We start from the raw sequence: 19,926 nt of genomic DNA, 5'->3' as shown, positions 1-19,926 counted from the left end.
AGAACACCAGGCTTTTAATTACAGGGGCTAATATGCATTGTTCAAAATAGAATTGCATGGGTTTCTCATAGGCCAGGGCTTGTTTTTATATTCATGTTTTACATGACAAAGGACACAGAAATGTTTAAGGAGGTATGGCTATGTGGATTTTTGAGCTGTGCTGACAAATGGAGCTTTGAAGGCTTTCTTTGATGAGCTTGCTCAGGTAAATTCTGAGATGTGGAGCAGTGCAAAGGTAGGAAACAGCTGAGGTACAAAGAACCTTTGATTATCTGAGTTATATTATCTGATTATCTGAGAGGTAATCTGAGTTTATCTGATGGAAATGTAAGCTCTCAAGGAGGCAGAGGAATGTGGGACAGGACCTGGCTGCAGGCACTTCCCAGGGTTTGATTGCCTGAGCCATGTCAGTGGATAGGCAGCCCCTGGGATGGATCCACTTGGAAACATTCCTCAGGGTCAAGGATGCTTTTGCTGACTGGGCAGTGCCCTTTGAAAGAGTTCAGTGGGATTTTTAGCATGCATAGAAGCAGAATTTAGCTTCTTGTTTTCTAAAGCCATGCAAATAGTTTTGTTTTTTTTTTAAATGCATCCTTGTTGGTTTAGATCAACAGCTAGAGTCATCAGCTAAAAACACAAGTCTGTCTGAAAAGCTATTTTAGTAACCAGAGCATTTGTAAAAAATGGTATTTAGGCTGAGGAGAGAAAATAAGTTTCCTTGTTGGAATTGTTTTCTTGGCAAAATACTGAACAAATATTTCCTGATAAAACATCTATTAACTTGCTGAAACTCAAAGGAGGAGTTTCTGCTGAAGCTTTTCAATGGGAGATGTATTCCAGTGAATTCCATAGCCAGAAGATGTGTTTTGAAATGTGCTAGTGATTGAAGCACGTGGTTTTATCACTTTCTGAATGAACTCTGGTGAATCCCTCTTTTAAAGTATTTGTTGTTTCAAAATTCAGATTATGTTCATTAGGCAAGAATGCTGTCAAATCCAAATTAGAATGTTAAACACTTTGTGCATGGGGTTAAGTTGTGCACTAGAACTAGGCCATTTCTGAGGATCTGAATTCTGTGTCCTGCCTAGTTTTGAGCAGGGGTGGGAGATGTGACTGGTTGCTCTGTGACAAATCTCTTCTTCATCAGCTGAGGGGCACAGATGGGATGAAACTCCAGACCAAAAGCAACATTATTGATGTCAGAGTTAATGTGACTGCTTGGCAACCTTTCAAAGTGTTCTGGAGCTCCAGAAAACACTTTAAACCACATTGTGTCACCTTCTAAATGTTTGTAGCTCCACTCAAACTTGCAGATCAGGCAGCCCTCTGCAAAAAAAAGTGTCTGGTACTCCTCTCAGTGACATGCTGCAGTTTTCTGGGGCTTTGGCATTTCACTGGCACAGAAGTCCTCTAGAAGTGACCCAAGAGCTGACAAGTGATGGTGTTTTGCTCAAAGGTGCAGCATCATCTTTGATCCCAGTAATGTGATCACACCGTGGTGATGTTAGGTCTTATAAAGAAACAAAAATGTGAAGGCATGCAACAGGGAATACATGGATTAATTATATGTAACCAAACTTCTGCTCTATAAAAGTCATGTCAAATAGTCTTTGTGTTGGTTATGAAGGTTGATGGTGGAACAGCTATGGGTCCTTTTTCCTGCTTTTTATTAAATATCAGCCTCTTGGCTGCTGACCTTGGCAGTAAGATGCAAAATAGGTGCTGGCAGACAAAAGTCCCCACAGTGTGGATGGGGTTACTGCTTTGCAATCAGGCTGCAAATGGACCTGAAAGTCAGTTTTGCATGGCCCATGCACACAGCTGCTCTGGATATGTCTCTAGCACTGGCTTTGACACAGTGGCAGTGCCTTCAGCTTCCAGGTTTCCTAACAGTTCAAATCAGCTAGGTTGGAAAAGACCTTTGAGGTCAACAAGTCCAATCTGTGGCCTAACACCACATCATCAACTAAACCACAGCACTGAGTGCCATGTCCAATCTTGTTTGAAACCCCTCCAGGGACAGTGACTCCACCACCTCCCTGGGCAGCCCATTCCAATGCCCAATCACTTTTCAGTGAATGTTTTCCCCATGTCCAGCCTGAACTTCTCCTGGCACAGTTTGAGGCTGTGTCCTCTGGTCCTGTCAGTGCTGCCTGGAGAAAGAGCCCAACCCTCACCTGAGCACAGCCACCTTTCAGGAGCTGTACAGTGATAGGGTCACCTCTGAGTCTCCTTTTCTCCAGGCTGAGCTCCCCCAGCTCCCTCAGGGGTTCCTCACAGGGTTTGTGTTCCCAGTCCCTCTCCAGCCTTGCTGCCTCCTCTGGACATCTCAATGTCCTTCCCAAACTGAGGGGCCAGAGCTGGCACAGCACTCGAGGTGTGCCCTCACCAGTGCCCAGCACAGGGGCAGAATGAGCTCCCTTCTCCTGCTGGCCACACCATTCCTGACCCAGGCCAGGAGCCATTGGCTTTTGGCCACCAGGGCACACTGCTGGCTCATGTCCAGCTGCTGTCCATCAGTGTCCCAGGTCCCTTTCTGCCTGGCACTGTCCAGCCACACCATCCCCAGCCTACAGCAGTGCAGGGGTTATTGTGGCCAAAATGCAGGACTGGGCACTTGGACTGATTAAATTTCATCCCATTGGATTCTGCCCATCCCTCCAACCATTCCAGGTCTCCCTGAAGAGCCCTCCTGCCCTCCAGCAGATGGACACATGCTCCAGCTTCACTAATGGAAGGCTCAAACCCCTCATCAAGATCATCAGGGAAGAAACTAAACAGGACTGACCCCAGCACTGATCCCTGGGGAACACCACTGGTTCTTCCTGTGCCTGGAGTTTCCCTGGCAGTCTCACTTAAAAAGAGCCTTTTTCACTTTTTTTCCTGGACAGCTGCAAGGCTGTTGAAAAGCAGATTCACTCCAGTTGGCCTTGTCAAAGTTTGCTGTAGGAAATGCTAGGAAAAAAATGTTTGGGTTTTCATTTCTAGAGTCCTATTAGTTGGATAGTTCCTTTGGAAATGTGGGATCTGTGATACCAGGCTTTCTTATGAACATAATTAATGATCTTGATATTGTGGTAATTCACAAAAGAGGATAAAAACATGACATAAATTATTATTTTGCCCTCTTTGTAGCATCTCCAAATTAGATGACTTATAAAATAGACATTTCCTCCTGCAGTACTGCAAGTTTGAACAGTGTTTATCTACAACTTCCTGCTTGAGTTCTGTAAATTCAGTGAGATTTTTCCTTTTCGAGAGCATCCACACAGGCAGAAATAAAACCTATTAAATAGAATTGTTTTTATGGATTCAACTGAGGTGTGTTTGTGTTGGTAGCAGGCAGGCACTCATTGAAACATGTTTGGTTTGGGAGTTGTTTGGCTTGCCCTGACTGAAGCCAGGACCTGAGCACGGCCATACGTAAAAGACCTGATGTTGTATTTCTTCTTTCTGGGGGTTATTGCAGATACCAACAATTTATCAACATGAAAAAAAAGAGTCATTATGATTATAATGTTACATATATATTACCCTGACAGCAGGCTGCCTAAATCTTGTGGAAACCCAGGGGGGAATTTAGCTGAATTTATTGCCAAGGAACATAAATATTTCGGAGCTGACCAGTTGTTAGCAATCCCACCCACACCTGCATGAGGCGTGGGCAGCCCCAGCCCCTCCCTGCCACACCCAGTCTTTTTAAAAAGTCTTTTTAAAGAGGATCTAAGCTTATCTTCAGGAGAGGAGTAGGTCAGCAGGATGTTAAAGTAGGGAAGGAAAGGTGGGAGGCAGAGCTGTAGGAAGTCAGGAGGAAAGCACAGGCAGAGCAGTGTGGATGTGACACAGGGAGCAGGACTTGGAGGACTTGGTGGCTCACTGATGCCAGCTTGGTCAGGAGAATAAAAACCCAACAGTGAGCCAAGCAGTCCAATGAAACTTGCCATGTTCAAATACCATCCCTTTGCAGTACCCAGGTCCTGAGGGTGAGGTCCTTGTGCAGCTGAATACAGATGAGGGAAAGATGGAGATGAGTCTGATTTGAATTCTCCATTGTGAGAAATTAAATACCAGGCAAAAATGTAGCTTTGATTAAAACAATTCTTAGCGTTGATTATACACTTGATGAAATTAGGCTTTAATCTGATGCTATCCCTTTAAATTTATCCTGAAGAAGGAAGGGGCTTTGAGTGTGTGATTATAAAGTCAAGCTTTTCAGTGATACCAGAAAATACCAAAGCAATGCCTGAAGACTGTTCAGAAAGGAGTGAGAACACAATAGATTTTTTTTTTTTTTTCCATTCTAGAGACCTTACCATCACTCATCCTAAATCAAAAATCAAAGCAATAACTCCCTCCTTTGGAAAGGTATGTGCAGCCAAGGCTGACAAGATGTGTGAGCTGCTCAGTGATGTCTGTTTACCCTCCTCTTTGAGCACCACTGAAACAATTGCTTTGTTACTGCATGGTTACAACTTCAAATATTTTTGCTAGTTGCATCAAAGTTGTAAGAAACAAATCACTTTGGACAGACTGCTCTGAAATAATGATGTGTGTCAAAGGCTGTAAGTAAAACATTTGTCACAATGACACAATATTTTTCTGTTAAACCACCTACTCCTCATCTCCAAAGGGGGATCCCCAGAATGAAGCCCACTGTTACTTGTCCTGACAACTTTCAATGGGAACAATTCTGGTTGCTGAGGTCCTTGGCTTCTATGCATAAAAGTGAACTGAAAATGGGCTAGATTTTGCTTTCTCATCACCATGATGATTTTTTCAGGGCAAAATTCACAGGAAATGCTGGTGGGAGCTGTCCCTGATCAGAGGTTTGATGGAAAATCTACACTTGGTTTCTTGTGTACCAGAGTCCTGTCGCTTTTTTTCTTTTTTTTTTTTCTTTTTTGTTAGCAGAGGAAGTTTCTCCTCTGCTAACTCAGGCTCTGATGAATTGGGAGACTTAATTGGCACAAAGCATGGAGAAGGAACAACTATGTGGTGTGGGGGTCCTACAAAATTTTTCTCCTATGCTTCCAAGCATTTCAGCAATAATTCTCAGCACCTGAGCCCTCTTGGAGTCAGCACAGTGTTTGCAGGACAGGGATCACAATACTGATTTTTGTTCCTAGTTTATTTTATGTTGCTCCAACATGCACAGTGAGCCAGCAGTGCTTCTGTAAGTGCATGGAGGTGTTTATTCCTGCATGAACAGGACCTACTGCTTCTCTGAGGTGGGCAGGAAGGTTTCACCCAGCAGTCTGCAAGTATGACCTTGAAGAACGAGGGCTTTCACATCCCTGATTTGTGCTGGTTTTGGGTGTTTGGAGGAAAGTGGGACATCTCTCTAATGCATTTGAGTCACATGGGACAATGGCTGGTTTTTGAATTCAGTGTCAACAAGGCAGGCAGTGCCTGTGAGGAGTCAGTCAGGCTGGTGCCCTGCGTGCTGTGCCAGTGCTGTGCCAGGCAGGGCAGTCTCAGGGGGTTTGCCTGCTCTGAGAGATGCAGCACATTTAAAGACACATCACAGCTCCAGAAAAGGCTCTCAGCAGTGAGAGAGCAGCCTATTGTAAATGCAGGCAAACCCAATGGGAAGAGATGACCATGTCTGACTCAATTCAGAAGGCTGAATGATTTCTTTATTATAACTATGCTAAAATACATCAATATACTATATAAAAGGAGGATACTAAAACTACATCCTACTTTCTCTGATTCTAACTCTCCACAACTCGTGACCCTCTCTGAGAGTCCAGCCCCAGGTGGGTTGGATTGGCCATCAGGCTCAAACAATCCTCACCAGAATCCAACCAAGCACTCACCCCAGGTAAACAATTCTCCAAACACATTCCACATAGGAAAATCAAGGAGCAGAAAGAGAATTTGTTTTCTCTTTCATTTCTCTCTGTGCACCTCTATGAAAAATCCTGAGAGGGAGAGAAATGTGCTTGCCACAGCAGCCAGAGAGCAGCTCTGATGGTGGGCATGGTGGAGCACAGTGCTCCAGTGCTGTGCCATGCCTGGCTCCTCACCAGGCTGCAGGACACTGGCCTGGGGCCATCTTCTCCTGGTGGCACTGGCTTGGTAGGAGTCAAGTGAGTGGCACTTGTCTGGTGCTATTTCCATCTAATTTGTGTGTGAACAGGCTGCAGGGTGTGGTCCCTGAAATAGAATTTTAATTTTTTTTTTATTCTTAGGTTTAATTCTAGAGTAGTGGCTCACTTGACAGGTGGGTTTTCAGAACTTTCTGAACTAAGGTAGTCCCAGCATTTAATGGTGCAGCACACTTGTGCTCCAGTGTAAGCATGCAGTGACTCCAGTGACTACCCAGTGAACCTCTGCTTGAGGTCCTCATTGAAAACTGAACTAAAAAAAGCTCAAATCTCTTACATCCAAAAAATATGACATCCAAAACCACCCCTTCAAAACCTGCAGCGTCCTTAATCCTAGCAGTTTGTCCTGGCTCTGAGGAAACACATGCAAACAAGACTCACAGTGTGACCTTCTCTCTTTGGTTCCACAGAGAGGTTCCCTAATGAGTCTTCCTAAAGCCAAGAGGGAGTTTCAAGGAGATGGTGTTAGTGCAAAACTCTGCCTAACAGCTCATTAAACCCCCTCAATGGCAGGGCTTTGGGGCCTCTAGTTATTTCCTGCTGTGCCAGCCAAATTCAGCATTTCCCTGTAGAAAAAGCAGCTGGCCAGGTGCGTGTGAATGCAGCATCTGGATGTGCAACTTCTGATGAACCTGAGCTTCTGTAAGCGTTCACCTTACTCTGTGTTTGGAGCATGGAGGTGGATGTGCAGGCAGATTATTAATTTCTTTTAATACCTCTGTTCATTTGCTGCTGAGTCCTGCTTCTCCAGAGAGAAGCTGAGAGAATGTTGTGCACAAACTTGGGGGTGTCCCAGGAGGGTGCAGTCACTGAAACCTGTTTCCTCAGGAATACTGGCCCAAACCAGGCTTGGGTGTATAAATATAAACATAAAGATGAATAAAAATAAAATTATAAATATGAATATAAATATAAATATAAATATAAATATAAATATAAATATAAATATAAATATAAATATAAATACAAACATACAGGAGTTTAACTTAATGGAGCAGTAATACACCCAGATTGAGAAGGGGACGAAGAGAGGGATGATCAATGTGACATGATTTCCATGTCTGAGAAGGGTAGGACTGAGCTGAATGTGGAAGGCTCAGCTGAAATCACCTGTGGTGACACAGCCACAGCCCTGCCAAGCTGCCTGCAGGTTTAGCTGCCTTCTGAAAAATTGCTAAAAGCACAACACTGCTGGAAAACCATGCAAGCCCCATCCTGCATAGGCACTAGAGGGGAAATACAGCAGTGGGTGTCAATGTCCTAGCACCAGTGAGGCAATGTGTGTTGTTAAATGTGTATTTGTGCTGTCTCCCAGCCTCAGTTGTTCTGCAGACTGCACAGGCTGAGTCAGCTGCCACCTAAACAATTTGTGAGACCTAGCAGACAAACAAAAGGCTTTGAAATGTATTAAATGCTGGGCTGTTATTGGATCTGCCCTGCAGCAGGTCAAAGGTGCATTCCAGACAGGTGCTTGCCCCAGCCAGTAGAAGAATTAATATAAAATTAATGTAAAAAGCAGTGTATTCAGTGTAGTATCTCTCCTGTTAGCTCAGTTGTGCTTTCAGAAAAATGCACAGTGCACTATGAAGTCAGCTTTTAAGTACATTCATTTACTCTGCAATTAGGGAAAACATCTGAGTTGTTCTTTTCTGGCATCTTTTGTTTTGTTTTGTTTGACAGTGTTTTATAGCAGGAACATTTAGAAGCAGAAGGCCAGGAAAACAGATTTTTCAGATTTTTTGCTTACTTAACTCTTTATCAGGTGAATATCTTCACCCCATAAGATGTGCTGAAGGTGTACTCAGAGCACTCTTTCTTCTCACAGTCTTAAGAATTGAGACTTTTTTTTTCCCCATCCTGGAAGGTGAAAATAAAAACCGTGCTTTAGCTGGATTTTGAATTAGTTTTCAGATACAGCAGCCAAATTTAAGATATTTCAAACATGACTGCAGAGTATGGATAGATCAGGAAGCAGGTGAGATTTCCAGATTGCAATTGCACCTCCCTAGACCCCTTTTGACATGGCTCTGCTGACAGAAACCAGTAATAGCTTTGGTGATTGCTCACTGGGACCTGCAAACTCAACCTTCTGTGGGCTGCTGTCTTCTTCCTTAGTGCACACAGCAGGCAGATAAGTGTGAGCCATTAACATCACATTTATGTGATTGTTTAATGCTACTGCTTAATACAGGCTTGTGTGTATAAATCACAGGAGTTGAGCTTAATGGAGTAATAATGTAATAATCACATTAAGGGATGAAGAGAGGAATGATGGACGTGAATTTTTTCAGGAGAGAAAAGTAGAGTCATCTGGGGCACTGTTTCCACTTGTGCTGCAGTCTTCCCATGTGGCTTTGGTACCCTTTTGGTACCTCTGTTTCTTCTCCATTAAATTAGAATTCCAAAGTCATTCCTGTAATTTTGCCAGTTGAGTGTAGAGACAAGAGCTGGAGACCCACAGCTACCAAAAGGCCCAGAAAATTCCAAAGGCTGGTTTTGAGAGTGCCACCAGCCAAGTTTGTGAGTTTAGGTGCCTCACCTGCTTTAAATGTTTTAGACAATTATATTAGGAATTATAATAGATAAATATATTATATTATATTATATTATATTATATTATATTATATTATATTATATTATATTATATTATATTATATTATATTATATTGGACAATTTTATTAGTTGAGTGTCAAACTGCCACAAAGATTACAGCTCTAGGGTCTTTCATGTCCAAACAAGTTTGAAACTGGGGACTCGTATTCCTTATTTGCTGAACAGATTCTTAAAATGCTGCTAAGTCATAATGCTTCTGTTGTTGTTGTTTGTTTTGTCTAATTAAGCTCTAGCAGAACAATTGCAATTTTTTACTTTGTGGTTTGCTGTGCTGGATACACAGCCCTGATTTTAGTTCTTCTCTAGAGGGAAGTTCAATAAAAATAACAATAGTTTTGCTAATGAGGATAACTGTGTGAAGCCAGGATTCATGCTAAATTAGTGTCTGTTAGTGGCTTAAATCTATGGTGAAAATTTCCTTGCCCTCTGTGTGTGTCTTAATTCATCACAGAGAAGTCCATAATATTTTATTAAAAAAAAACATTTTTGACTTTTTTTCCTGAAACTCTAGCTCAAAACTCTTGGAAAAGCAGGTGCTTTCCTGTACCATCAGAATGAGACAAATTTGCTTTTATTGTTGCACAGAAGTGGTTTTCCTTTGGTAACAGATAGACTTGGCAATGGAAAGTAGCTGGAGACTAATGGACACAAGTTTTAAAGCTTCCTGCGTGGGCCCTTGGAAGACAGAAAAAAAATAAAATAAACACCTCATTTCTGTTCTAATCAGTCTGGGATATAAAGAAAAGTGCTCCAGCTCCAGGCTCATGGGGAACCTCTTGCCTTTCCACAGAGGCAGAGTGGGCAGCAAGTGCTGTCCCTGTATGCCTCTGCAGGAGCAAAATGAATGGGGTAAAAAGGAAAAAAAAAATGAGGCAGAGTAGTTTTGTGCTCTGGAGACTGAGTAATTCACCTGTCTACAGGTATTTATTCTGGTGGCCTTTAGGGACATTTTCAAGACACAGCAGAAGAAAGGCTAGAATTGTTTAAATTGTTTCAAGAGTCCCCACATTTTAGAGTTAAGCAAGTGGGAACTGTATTATTTTGAATGTGAGTAAAACTAGTTAAATTCAGATCCCTTTCTGATTTGTTGCATCAAAATCTTTCTCAGATCTGCTCCTCCATTATCCCATCAAATAGCCCCTATTTATTCATTTATTTATTTCTTCACATACATTGAGGAAGACAAGGGAAGGAGTCACTCCCCCCAGTAAGGACCATCTGCTCTTTTCTTATTGGGAAGGAAAAAACCCTACAATTAGTGTCTTGTTCATCTTTTTGTTTTACCAAGAAAAAAAAAAAAAAAAAAAAAAAAAAAAAAAAAAGTGGGAAAGAAAGTAAAAGAACTATTATGCAAATATCTGCAATTTGGTTTCAAATATTCTTTGTACTATGATGAGCAATTTCCTTTAGCACAAACTCAGCCTACTTGCCAGAACCTTTTTTTTATTTTGCATTAATATAGGGAAGAGAAACCCCCCCAACCCCCCCCCCCCCCCCACCCCCAGCTTTTATGTTCTTCTGGTGGCAAATTTGTCTCATCCTTCTTTTTTTCCTTCCTTTCTTTCTTTCTTTCTTTTCCTGGCACTATTACAGCTGCTATTCTGTAAGTTGTCAGATGTCATATTGGGATTTTCTGAGGAAAAAAAAAAAAGAAGACAGCCAAAATAGCCTTACAGAGCCACAATTCCATCTCACTTTTCGTTGTTCCATTGCCATGATGAAATGGTCTTGAAACGGAGGACTCAGTGAATGAGAGAGGAAAGCTTTCTCCTTGCTAGATTTGAATGCCAGGTGCTTGTGATGGCAGCATTACCTCTAAGAACTATTATTTAGGGTTTTCATAAGGAGCTCCTGTGCTACTGGTCAGAGGTGTGAACTTTAGGGTCAAATAGCATAGCCAAGATTGAACCTTCTGGTCCTTGGTCCTGGACCAGCTTGGTCCAGCTGAAAACTTCTTATAGTCTGGAAAAGGAAAATAAAGTCTTTTCTGTGTGAAAAGCTAAAGTGTGGGAAAAACCTAAATAAACTCGTCCAAGATCTGATGGCAGAGGTGATGGAACAATCAGATGCTAAGAGGCTCAGATTTAGAAAGCAAACTTGGGATAAATTACTTCATTACCTGAAGCTGTAATTGGAAGATTAAGTCCCAATATGCAAATGGATCACACTTATAAAAGTGTGAAAACCCATGAGCTATCATCCAGTTTTTGGGGGTAGCCCCTGGGTGGGCTCCCTCTGCCCTAAATGTACCTGAAGGCCCTTCAATAAATATAACTGCTTTTTATTCCCTTAATTTTGTCTGGCCTCTGTTTGTAGGTAGTCCCAAAAAGGCATTAAAACAAGAGACAAAGAAGATTGTAAGTGGAGCGTGTCACACCTGCATTGTTGTTTCTGTGCTGCTACAGGACAGGGAATGTGGGGCAGTGCAGAATTTTAGATTTGTGCACACTCCTGTTTTTGGGACTCAACATCAAGTGGACATTGCTTCAGCCTGGAGGTTCCCTAGGAATGCCTAGCACTGGACAGACAGGAATTCATGTTGCTGAGGGGACACTGATCCCCTTTAGCCACTGGAGTATTGGAATAAATTACACAGGACTCCATTTCCTTCCTGGTGGAAAAAGCTCATTCTTTATTCACATAACTCCTTTTTATACAGTTTTATAGACTTTGTGTGTAACTCCAGTTGGTTAGTAGCTTTCTTGCCAATTATTTTATGGGTTAGTAAAGTTGTATTGATTGTGTGTATGTGCAGGAAATGTTGTTTTTGAGAGATAGTTTTCATTTTTCTATCTAAGGGTGTAAAAACAGTTTATACAGGTGCTAGCTGAATTTTCACCCAGGAATAGATTGTTATGTTAACGAACTGCTTTTATCAGGATTGCTTTCACATGGGAACTTGCCAAGGGCTGATAAGGAGAGCAGGCTTGATTTTATGCAGCCTTTCCCTATGGTTTTCCTGCCTTACAACAACACCTCGAGTGCCTGGAGTCTTTGGGCGTGCTGGGTAACCTTTGGGTCACTCTTGTTGTTGCAGGAAGCTCTGATCATGGCCAGCATGGACCACCCACACCTGGTGAGGCTCCTGGGTGTCTGCCTGAGCCCCACCATCCAGCTGGTCACCCAGCTGATGCCTCACGGCTGCCTCCTGGATTATGTCCATGAACATAAGGACAACATCGGCTCCCAGCTCCTGCTCAACTGGTGTGTCCAAATTGCTAAGGTATGTGGTGAACTGCTGGGCTTTTGGAATCATTTCTTATTGTTTTCCCAGCTAACTTGAAAACATGGCTTTTTATTTGTGCTGTTTTTTTTTTTTTTTTTTTCAGGCCTGTTTTTGTTTCCAAGAAGGTTGGGTAGTTCTTGAAATACACACTGTTTTGGCTGCTTTACAGTATTATATGTGAGCCAAAATGCTTTTCTTAACTGTCTTTCCAACTCATTGTTAATAAGGGGTTGTTTTTTGGGGCAAGAAGTGAGGGAAGAAGCCCCCATGTGAAATCTGGGGCTGGACACAGGGTGATTTTTCAGCCCCTTCTGTTGTTCACTCTTAATGTATATACTGGTTTTCAGCCCTTCTGGATCTGCATTGCCAGCCATGTCATCAATTCTCTGCCCCCACACTGCCAGGAAGACAAACATGTCCTTCATGCCACTCCTGGGGTGTGACATGTTTTACAGCTGGTTTTAGACATGTTTAGGTATTCGGTGTTGTACTAAGAACAAGTATTCAGTACTAAGAAAATTGTTTGCAAAGAATAAGATCTTGCAGTGTAGAAGGCCATAACTTGCCCATTTTAAAGGTGCTTTTGAACAGCTAGGGTTGTTTACTGCAAGTGGCAATTTGGAGCCTGCCTTTTGCATTGGGTTATTTGGAAGTTGTTTAAAGTTTTAGATTATTTTGGAGAAAATGCTTGTTATAAACACATGCCCACAGACTATCTTACATTAAATCTGCAACCTTAAGTGTATTTCCTACAACATCTATTACAAAATGTTAATTCAAGTTGTAATGTTGATCTTTTAGCAGTGAGGAGAAACCTGAAGATTCAGCAGTTGTTTTGCTGGACTCAATATTAAGTAAACATTTGCCTCTTTTAACAACTTAAATACAAAAAAAAAAAGTTCTTACAAAAGTAAGAAAACATGGAAATTCAGCTAGCTCTGTGTTGTTCTTCATCATGAGGAGCATCATGAATAGGGACTGTTTTCTTTCCAGAATCAGATCTGTTGTTACACCTTCCTGAAGAAGAGAGTAGATAAAGTGACTGTAGGGCTGGGTAGAGGTGGGGGAACCCAAACTCCACAATCTGCCATTGCAGCATTTTGTAGATGTGTGACTATGCTGTGCTGTGGTGGTAAAGCAGCCAGAGCTGCTGGGAGCACTGGAGCACACCAGTGGGAATTGCCTCTATGGAGATGTGCAAAGGTTCATTTAGGGCTGACAGCAGACTAGAGGAGGTGGGAGACAAAATCCATATTCCTGTTTGAGTCCTTTCCCTCAACACAGCCTCCTCCCCATCTGTTCTCCACTCTTTTGATTGATAGTGGCTGTTATTATTTAATGCAAAACATTGACTTGGTGCCATCCTGCAGAGGCAATCCTCCGTGATTGTCACTCTGGGTGTGCCTACGGCCCTTGGCTCCTTGGAGCAGGGCTGTGCTGGCTTTGCTCTGAGCCTTGCAGTGGAGCAGAGAGGCTGAGCAGAGCTTACAGAGCTGACAGATCTCTGGGAGGGCCTGTGCAAGGCAGGTCATGGCTTTCCCGTGGTGATTCTTGCCAGAGTGTGTGTTGGTGGTTTATCACAAACAGGACAGGACTGCTGGGGTACATCCCTTGAGCTTTACTGCAGCATCAGCCTCATTGCATGGCTGAAACAACTGAAATATGGCAAAAGCTCATTCACAGCCAGCAGCAGACAAAGATTTCTCTGTTACAGAGCATTTTAAAAACTTTCTAGCCAACAGCACATTGCTAAAGCTCACAGTTGTTCTAGCCAGTCACTAAAAGCACAAGTACACCTGCTTCACACAATGCTTGTCTGCTCTCTATTAACAACTCACAATACTTAATTATGAAGCTTAAAACCTTCTACTATCTTGCTAATCATATTTTTCTGCAGTCTTAAAGTTTATCTTAGCCAAGCCTAAAACTCGAGCTATAGTTTCATGTCCTTGCTTGCTGTACTATTGTAACCTTTTCTACTGTCAAACTTTATAGCTGCAGCTAGTTCTAAGTTTTCTATTATTTCTGTTCCTAAACCCTACTTTTACAGCTGTCTAGAAATCTTTTTACCTTTACTATTTCCCACATTGGGAAGCAGCTTCTAAACTGATTGCCACTGTAGATGGCTTCAGCTTAATGTGGGGTTTGGATTTAGGGACATTCCCTGGAAAATTGTTGCCTGCTGCTTCTCTTGATCCCCCCTGTGGTGTGGGAGGAGAAGATGAGGTATCACAGCCACCTGAGGTCTGAGGTGGTAACCAAGCAGTGCAAAGAAGTGAGGTCATACATGTAATACAGTGTCAGGAAGAGAAAGGGAGTTCCTTTATATATAAAAGGTGGTCTATTATTGAGAGGATTTAGTGAAGTTTAGCTAGTTTATTGAAATTTAATTAAATGTATGTTCTTTCACATTACAATAATTAAGTCGATTGTTGTTAGAGGATGTGCACAAAAAATTGTTTCAGCTATGGTAAGTGGAAAAACCTTTGAGATCAGCAGACAAGGAGTCCCCTTATCCCAAAAAGTAGAATTAAAGTAATACTCACTTTCATTTAGCAGTGACTAGGAATCAGTCTGCTGCCTGCAAAGAGGAAAGGTACCATTTGCCTTGAAGCAGACTGGTCTGCAGAGGAATGAGGGCAGCAGCAGGCACAAATTCCCATTTCCTGCAGGAAGGTGCACGTGAGTGTCCCACACTCCTGTACCCACTGTGCCCGTGGTTCAGGCACTGCCACACAGCTTGGGAGTGTCTCTCCACGTGTTGCTTTTCTAGACCGTGGGGAATGATTGCTTGTGTCTTTCTGAAAGGTACCAAAAGCATGATTAGCAGAGTAGTAAGAGGCAAAAATCATCAGTGACTTCCCAGTGCTGCTCTCTGCTCCCTGCAGCAGCTCCTGCTATCTTTTGCTAGACGCATTGTTCTACCTTCCCTGATTTCACAGAGAGGATTTTCCCCAGCAAGAACAGCACTGAAGGCACTGGAAATGGCTCAGATCCGAAGTTCAGGCTGATTTTTAGGAATTGTTTAAAATCAAGTTGCTGCTGTGACACAGTCCCTCCCTAACTGTGCTTTTCTCCATCTGCCAGTGTGCAGGCACTTATTTATGGAAGCCATTGCTTCAGAGCCCACTTGTTCTGCCAGGCTGTTCATTTCCATATGTCTCCACTTCTGTACAGCTAGATGCAAAGCTAGTTAGCCACTGTGCCTGGTTGCCAACCCACATATGGCTCTGGAGATAGCTTCTGAAGGCTGATGACAGGGCAGTTATAAAGTATTATCTACTGCCAACTGGAAAAAGCTTGGGTGCTTTTTCTCTTTGCTTATACAGATTGTGTTGAATTTATTCTGATGTTACATCATTGTAGGGTAATTGTGTTCTCCTTCTAGAAGCTTTAGCTTCTTATTTTATGGATGAAAGCTATAAAAATAGAGTAGCCCCCAAGCATTCTGCATAAAACATGGTTGTTAGACAGCAGCTGTGTCTAAGGGGGCTCTTCCCTTCTGCTCTGCAGTTTCACAAGGCATCTCCTGGTGTCTCACTTCCATGGGGACTGTCTTCCTTGGAAATGAATATTTAACCTTTTAGCTTTGAGATCAGCACAGCAATTTTATGTGGAGTTTGCTGTCCAGTAAAGCCATGAATTGTGCCCATGTATCAGGGAATTTTTAGTGTGAGCAAGAGTGTCCACCTTGGTGACCTCAGGGTATGGGAGGAGGGAATAATACTTCATGAACACCCATAGTGTTGGCTCCTTGAGAAGTGGATTGAAACTCCAATTCGGTATGGAGGGCACAAGCCTGGAAGTGAATTCTCAGTAGGTGAATCCTTCTCAGCCAGGGTGTGACAGGTACAGCAAGTCAGGAAGATTCCACAAACACACAAAAAAGTGCTGTGTGCATTGATATTTCACTGTGTTTGATGCAGCTTCTCTCAGCCAGGGCTGCCCCAGCACACCCACAGCACAGCTTGGAGGTGTGAGGATGAGGACATTCTCATGGAAGTGCCTTCAAGAAGAAAAGTCACATTTGGGGGGTTTTAGTCAGGAAAGGTCCCTTAGATAACTTCACCCAGTCACCCTCTGCCACTGGGACCTCTATTTGAGGCTGTGTTTTCTCTCTGTTACTCTAGCTGAAAATAGCCCTGGCTGGAGTTCTGGAATTATGACTGTGGGCTTTTGTGCTGTGCTAAACTCTCTGTCTCTCTCAGGGGCTTACAGAAATGCAGTTTTGTTTCTGTAATGTTGCATACAACACATGCTAACTTCCACATAGACCTGGGCAGTCCCATCTCCTATTTTACTGGTTTTTGTTGTTTTTTTTTTTTTTTTCCTGTTACAATTATGGTTTCTTTCTGCTGCTGTTGATTTGCATTACATCTGCACTCATTTTGCTGAGCACTGTTCAAGGGCAGAGGAACTTTTCCTGCCTCAAAGAATTCAAGGCAGAGGAAGAATCAGGAAGAAAACTTCCTAATAGGAGGCAGCTAGGCTGTGGTGGAGAGCTCAGCTCTTCTGAGTCTTAGCCCCATCCTGTTCTGCCCTGTACCCCTCAGGGGCTTCCAGACCTGTTTTTTGTGTTCTGAACTATAAGAATTCTTTAATAACCCCTCGGAATACTGTCGAGCTAAAGCAGTAGTAGGTGGTTACAATGGAATGTCGTGGAAGGAAAACCAAGTACTTCAGGGGATTACTTTTTATACTTTTTCAATGTAAAAGAATTCTCAAATTACCTTAACTAAAGCCCTGCACAGCATCAGTTATCCAGGTACGCAGGAAAACAATGTTTGAAAACACTCTAGGAAGGAAAAAGAGAGAACAACTTTGGGAATCCAATTTTAATGAGGCAGATGAACATCTTCAGCTCTGCCGAGTGCTACTGCAGCACACATTGCTGTGTCTAAGGATTCCCTTCCAGAGGCACAGAGCTGCAGCTGGAAGCCTCCAGGAGCCACCAAGCCAAAGTTTCTTGCAAAGCCTCCTTGCTGCTTCCTTCTGTCCCCTTTGGCTGCTGTGGGTTCCAGGGCTTTGTGCCATCCTGCAGCTCTCCTGCCCAAGGAGGGCTTGTCCTGAAGGGACCTCTCTCCATGCCAGGCTTTTTGGGAAGGCATATTTATCCCTGCACTTGTCAGCTGGGTGTAAACCCACAGGCTGGGTGAAGTTCAAAGGATCTTTGTTGATTTTTGCAGCTGAGAAGCTGATCCAGAAGCATCCTAAATCCAGTGGGTTTGGGCCTGCACTCATTTTTGGAGACAGGGAGGCTTTGAGCAGGGAGGGCCTGTGCGGTTGCACTGTGAATTTAGGAGTCTTTCTTCTCCAGCAAGACTTGATGGATTAGCAATAACTTGTTAGACAAAGCCTTTGTTGCTCTGCTACAGGTGGGATGGGAGAGAAGCTGTGAGAAACGAGAGGAGTCAGGAGTGACTGGACAGGCTGGGGAGGAGTGGAGGACAGTGGCTGTGCTTCAAGGTCTTTCTTTTCCATGAAAGAAGCCTGCTCTGCAGCTCAGTGGCCATTTCATCCTGGAGTGAGCAGAGGAGCTTAATGACAGTCATCTCTCAGCTTCAAGATATCTTTGTTCCCACCTTGCCATGACTGTGGAGTGGCAGTGCCCTTCCAGCCCCTCCTGCCACGCTGGCCCTGGCCAGGACCAGGGCTGTGATAGTTATCACTGCAAGCAGGTCCATTAGCAGAAATTTCCTTTGCTAATGGGGCTGCTCCATGAGGAAGTGCAGTGTGCAGAAGAGAAGGCTCTAAACCAAGGGCTAATTGAAATTAAAACCATATTGAAACAAGGCTTTAATTTTGTAGAGGAGCAAAATCGAAATGCATGGGGAAAGTGTAGTTTTCCTCTCTTGAATCTCTCTACAGTTTCCTTTTTCTGAGCTGGAGAGCTTGGGTATTCCCAGATGGAAGGGAAGGATCCTTTCCTGGTGTCACTGGAGAGCTCTCACTCTCAGAAAACATTATGCCAACGAGTCTCAGAGGGGGATTACCCAACCTTGCCCATACCAGGGGCTTTTTGGTACCTGCTGGCTGGCTCCAGAGTTCAGATAAGCTTGAGAAGCCCTTGCAGCAAACTTCAAGTGGATCTTGCCAAGTTCTTCATCCCAGCTTTTAATTTGTCAGTGGTGGAAGAGTTCATATTTCTTTCCTGCTGTGATGAACTGGGCTGTCTTGGGTTTATGTGGGACAATGAGGAAGTTTCTTTTGATCCTCTCAGATATTATTTTTTTCCATGCAAGGCATGGTTGTCTGCATAACTACGTACCTATTTATAAAGAATTCTGTGCAGTTTTCTTCCCCTTTGTTCACCAGTCATTTCTTCTGGAGTATTGAACTGGTTTAGTAATTTTTTAACAAATCCAGTAGCCCACAGAGTAAACAGAGGTTTCCTATGGAAAGGATTAAAATGAAGGCAAGCATGAGAAAATTAATCAGCTTAAATGCTGACCAAGTTCTTCTCATTTCCCTTTCTCCTTTCATCTCAGATGGACTGTCCACTCACTATGTTCCCAGTCTTCCTTTTGCTGTAATTCTCTTTTACTTTCTTTACTTCTGTCTTTCCCCTGCTTTCACAGTGCTTTGTGTCAGCACCTGTTTCTTGCTTTTTCTGCAGTGTCACCATTTCTCCTTTGCTCTCAGTCCCTGGCTGCTGGGCTCCCTTCAGCAGCACCATGTCTGCCACCCATCAGAGTTCTTATGGTGCCCTGTCTCACTCCAGGGTTTGGAAAGGACTCAGTCCCTTCATTTCTCTCATAATCATAAAGCTTTGAGTTTTGAAGGTTTTATAGTGGGGGGCAGGACGGGTTTATAATAGTTTATAATCCTAATTTCTCCATTCTTAATCTGACTCACAGATTATGTAGGTTTCCTCTTCCCTTCTCTCTAAAAATCCAGTGATGCCAGAAGCATGGTTCATGATTGTTAGGGGGGGAAAAAACCAAAGCAGAATTTCCAGTCATTTACAAATCACATCAGGCCTTGTGGAGGCACAGAAATGAGCGATTTATTGCACAGAGACAGACAATTTATTGTTTTGTTAAATGAAAGGTGCACTTAGCCCTGACATTTATGGGGTTTCTGATATTAGAGACCTGACAGCCCCAGGCTACAGCAGCTCTGGAGGCTTTCCTGGATGCCCCAGGGTTCTCATCAAGCACACTGAGCTGCGTTTGGGGACATGGGACACACTCAACATTCCATTTTCCCCAGCAGTCCCCAGCAGACTGGCTTGGGAAAGCATTATTGAAAACCACTCTTAAATCAAATTCAAGATATTACAGGAGCCCCTGGGAGGGTCTGTCAGGATTTCCATTATAAGCACATATTTTTCAGGTTTATAACTCAGCCATAAAATTCTGCAGGACTGTGACGTGGCATAAAATGTCTCAGCCCAAAGCTTTTATTATTATTCCAGAAATATATGTATTTGGCTATTTTTAAGTTGAAGAACTTCAGAAACAAAAGCTAGATTATTCTCTCTATATACCCATAAATTAAAATGCATTTTTCCCTAGTGAGTACCATTCTCTCAACATTGTATTTTATAACAAAACTTATGCTGCTTGGATAACTACAAAAAACAAGGGCCAAGGAACACACACACACAAATATATATATATATATATATAGTGATCTAGTTGTGTGTGTTATTATTATATAAGATTATTGGATAGATTGTCATTATATATGATATGTGTTACTATATACGATATGTATTATTGTATAATAATTTATTAATATATACTATTATTATATTATGACATATCTCTCTCTCTCTCTCTCTCTCTCTCTCTATATATATATATATATATATATAGTCCATGGGCCAGAATAAAATCCTTGCTGCTTCTGTTTTTGTTCACTGTCTGTGTTTGCAGAGGGGATCATATTCCACACTCCTGCAACACATTAATATCTCCTGATTAGAGGGGAAATAAAACTGGGTTATGTGTCCCATGGAAAATATCAAGCAT

The 19,926-nt window shown here is 42.7% G+C and overlaps 1 protein-coding gene across 1 annotated transcript in view; it reads left to right on the top strand.

The window, feature by feature from the left end:
- The window catches only part of ERBB4 (erb-b2 receptor tyrosine kinase 4), a 595,862-nt gene that overhangs the window by 487,502 nt on the left and 88,434 nt on the right, over positions 1-19,926 (top strand). The window contains exon 20 of the mRNA XM_031505345.2: positions 11,762-11,947. Coding sequence (XP_031361205.1) covers positions 11,762-11,947 — 186 coding nt within the window. The remainder of the gene's footprint in view (positions 1-11,761; positions 11,948-19,926) is intronic.

This window comes from Lonchura striata, chromosome 8 (genome assembly GCF_046129695.1).
Source record: "Lonchura striata isolate bLonStr1 chromosome 8, bLonStr1.mat, whole genome shotgun sequence".
Taxonomy (NCBI): domain Eukaryota; kingdom Metazoa; phylum Chordata; class Aves; order Passeriformes; family Estrildidae; genus Lonchura; species Lonchura striata.
The sequence above is the reverse complement of the archived record's forward strand: the minus strand, read 5'-3'. Positions and strand labels throughout refer to the sequence as shown.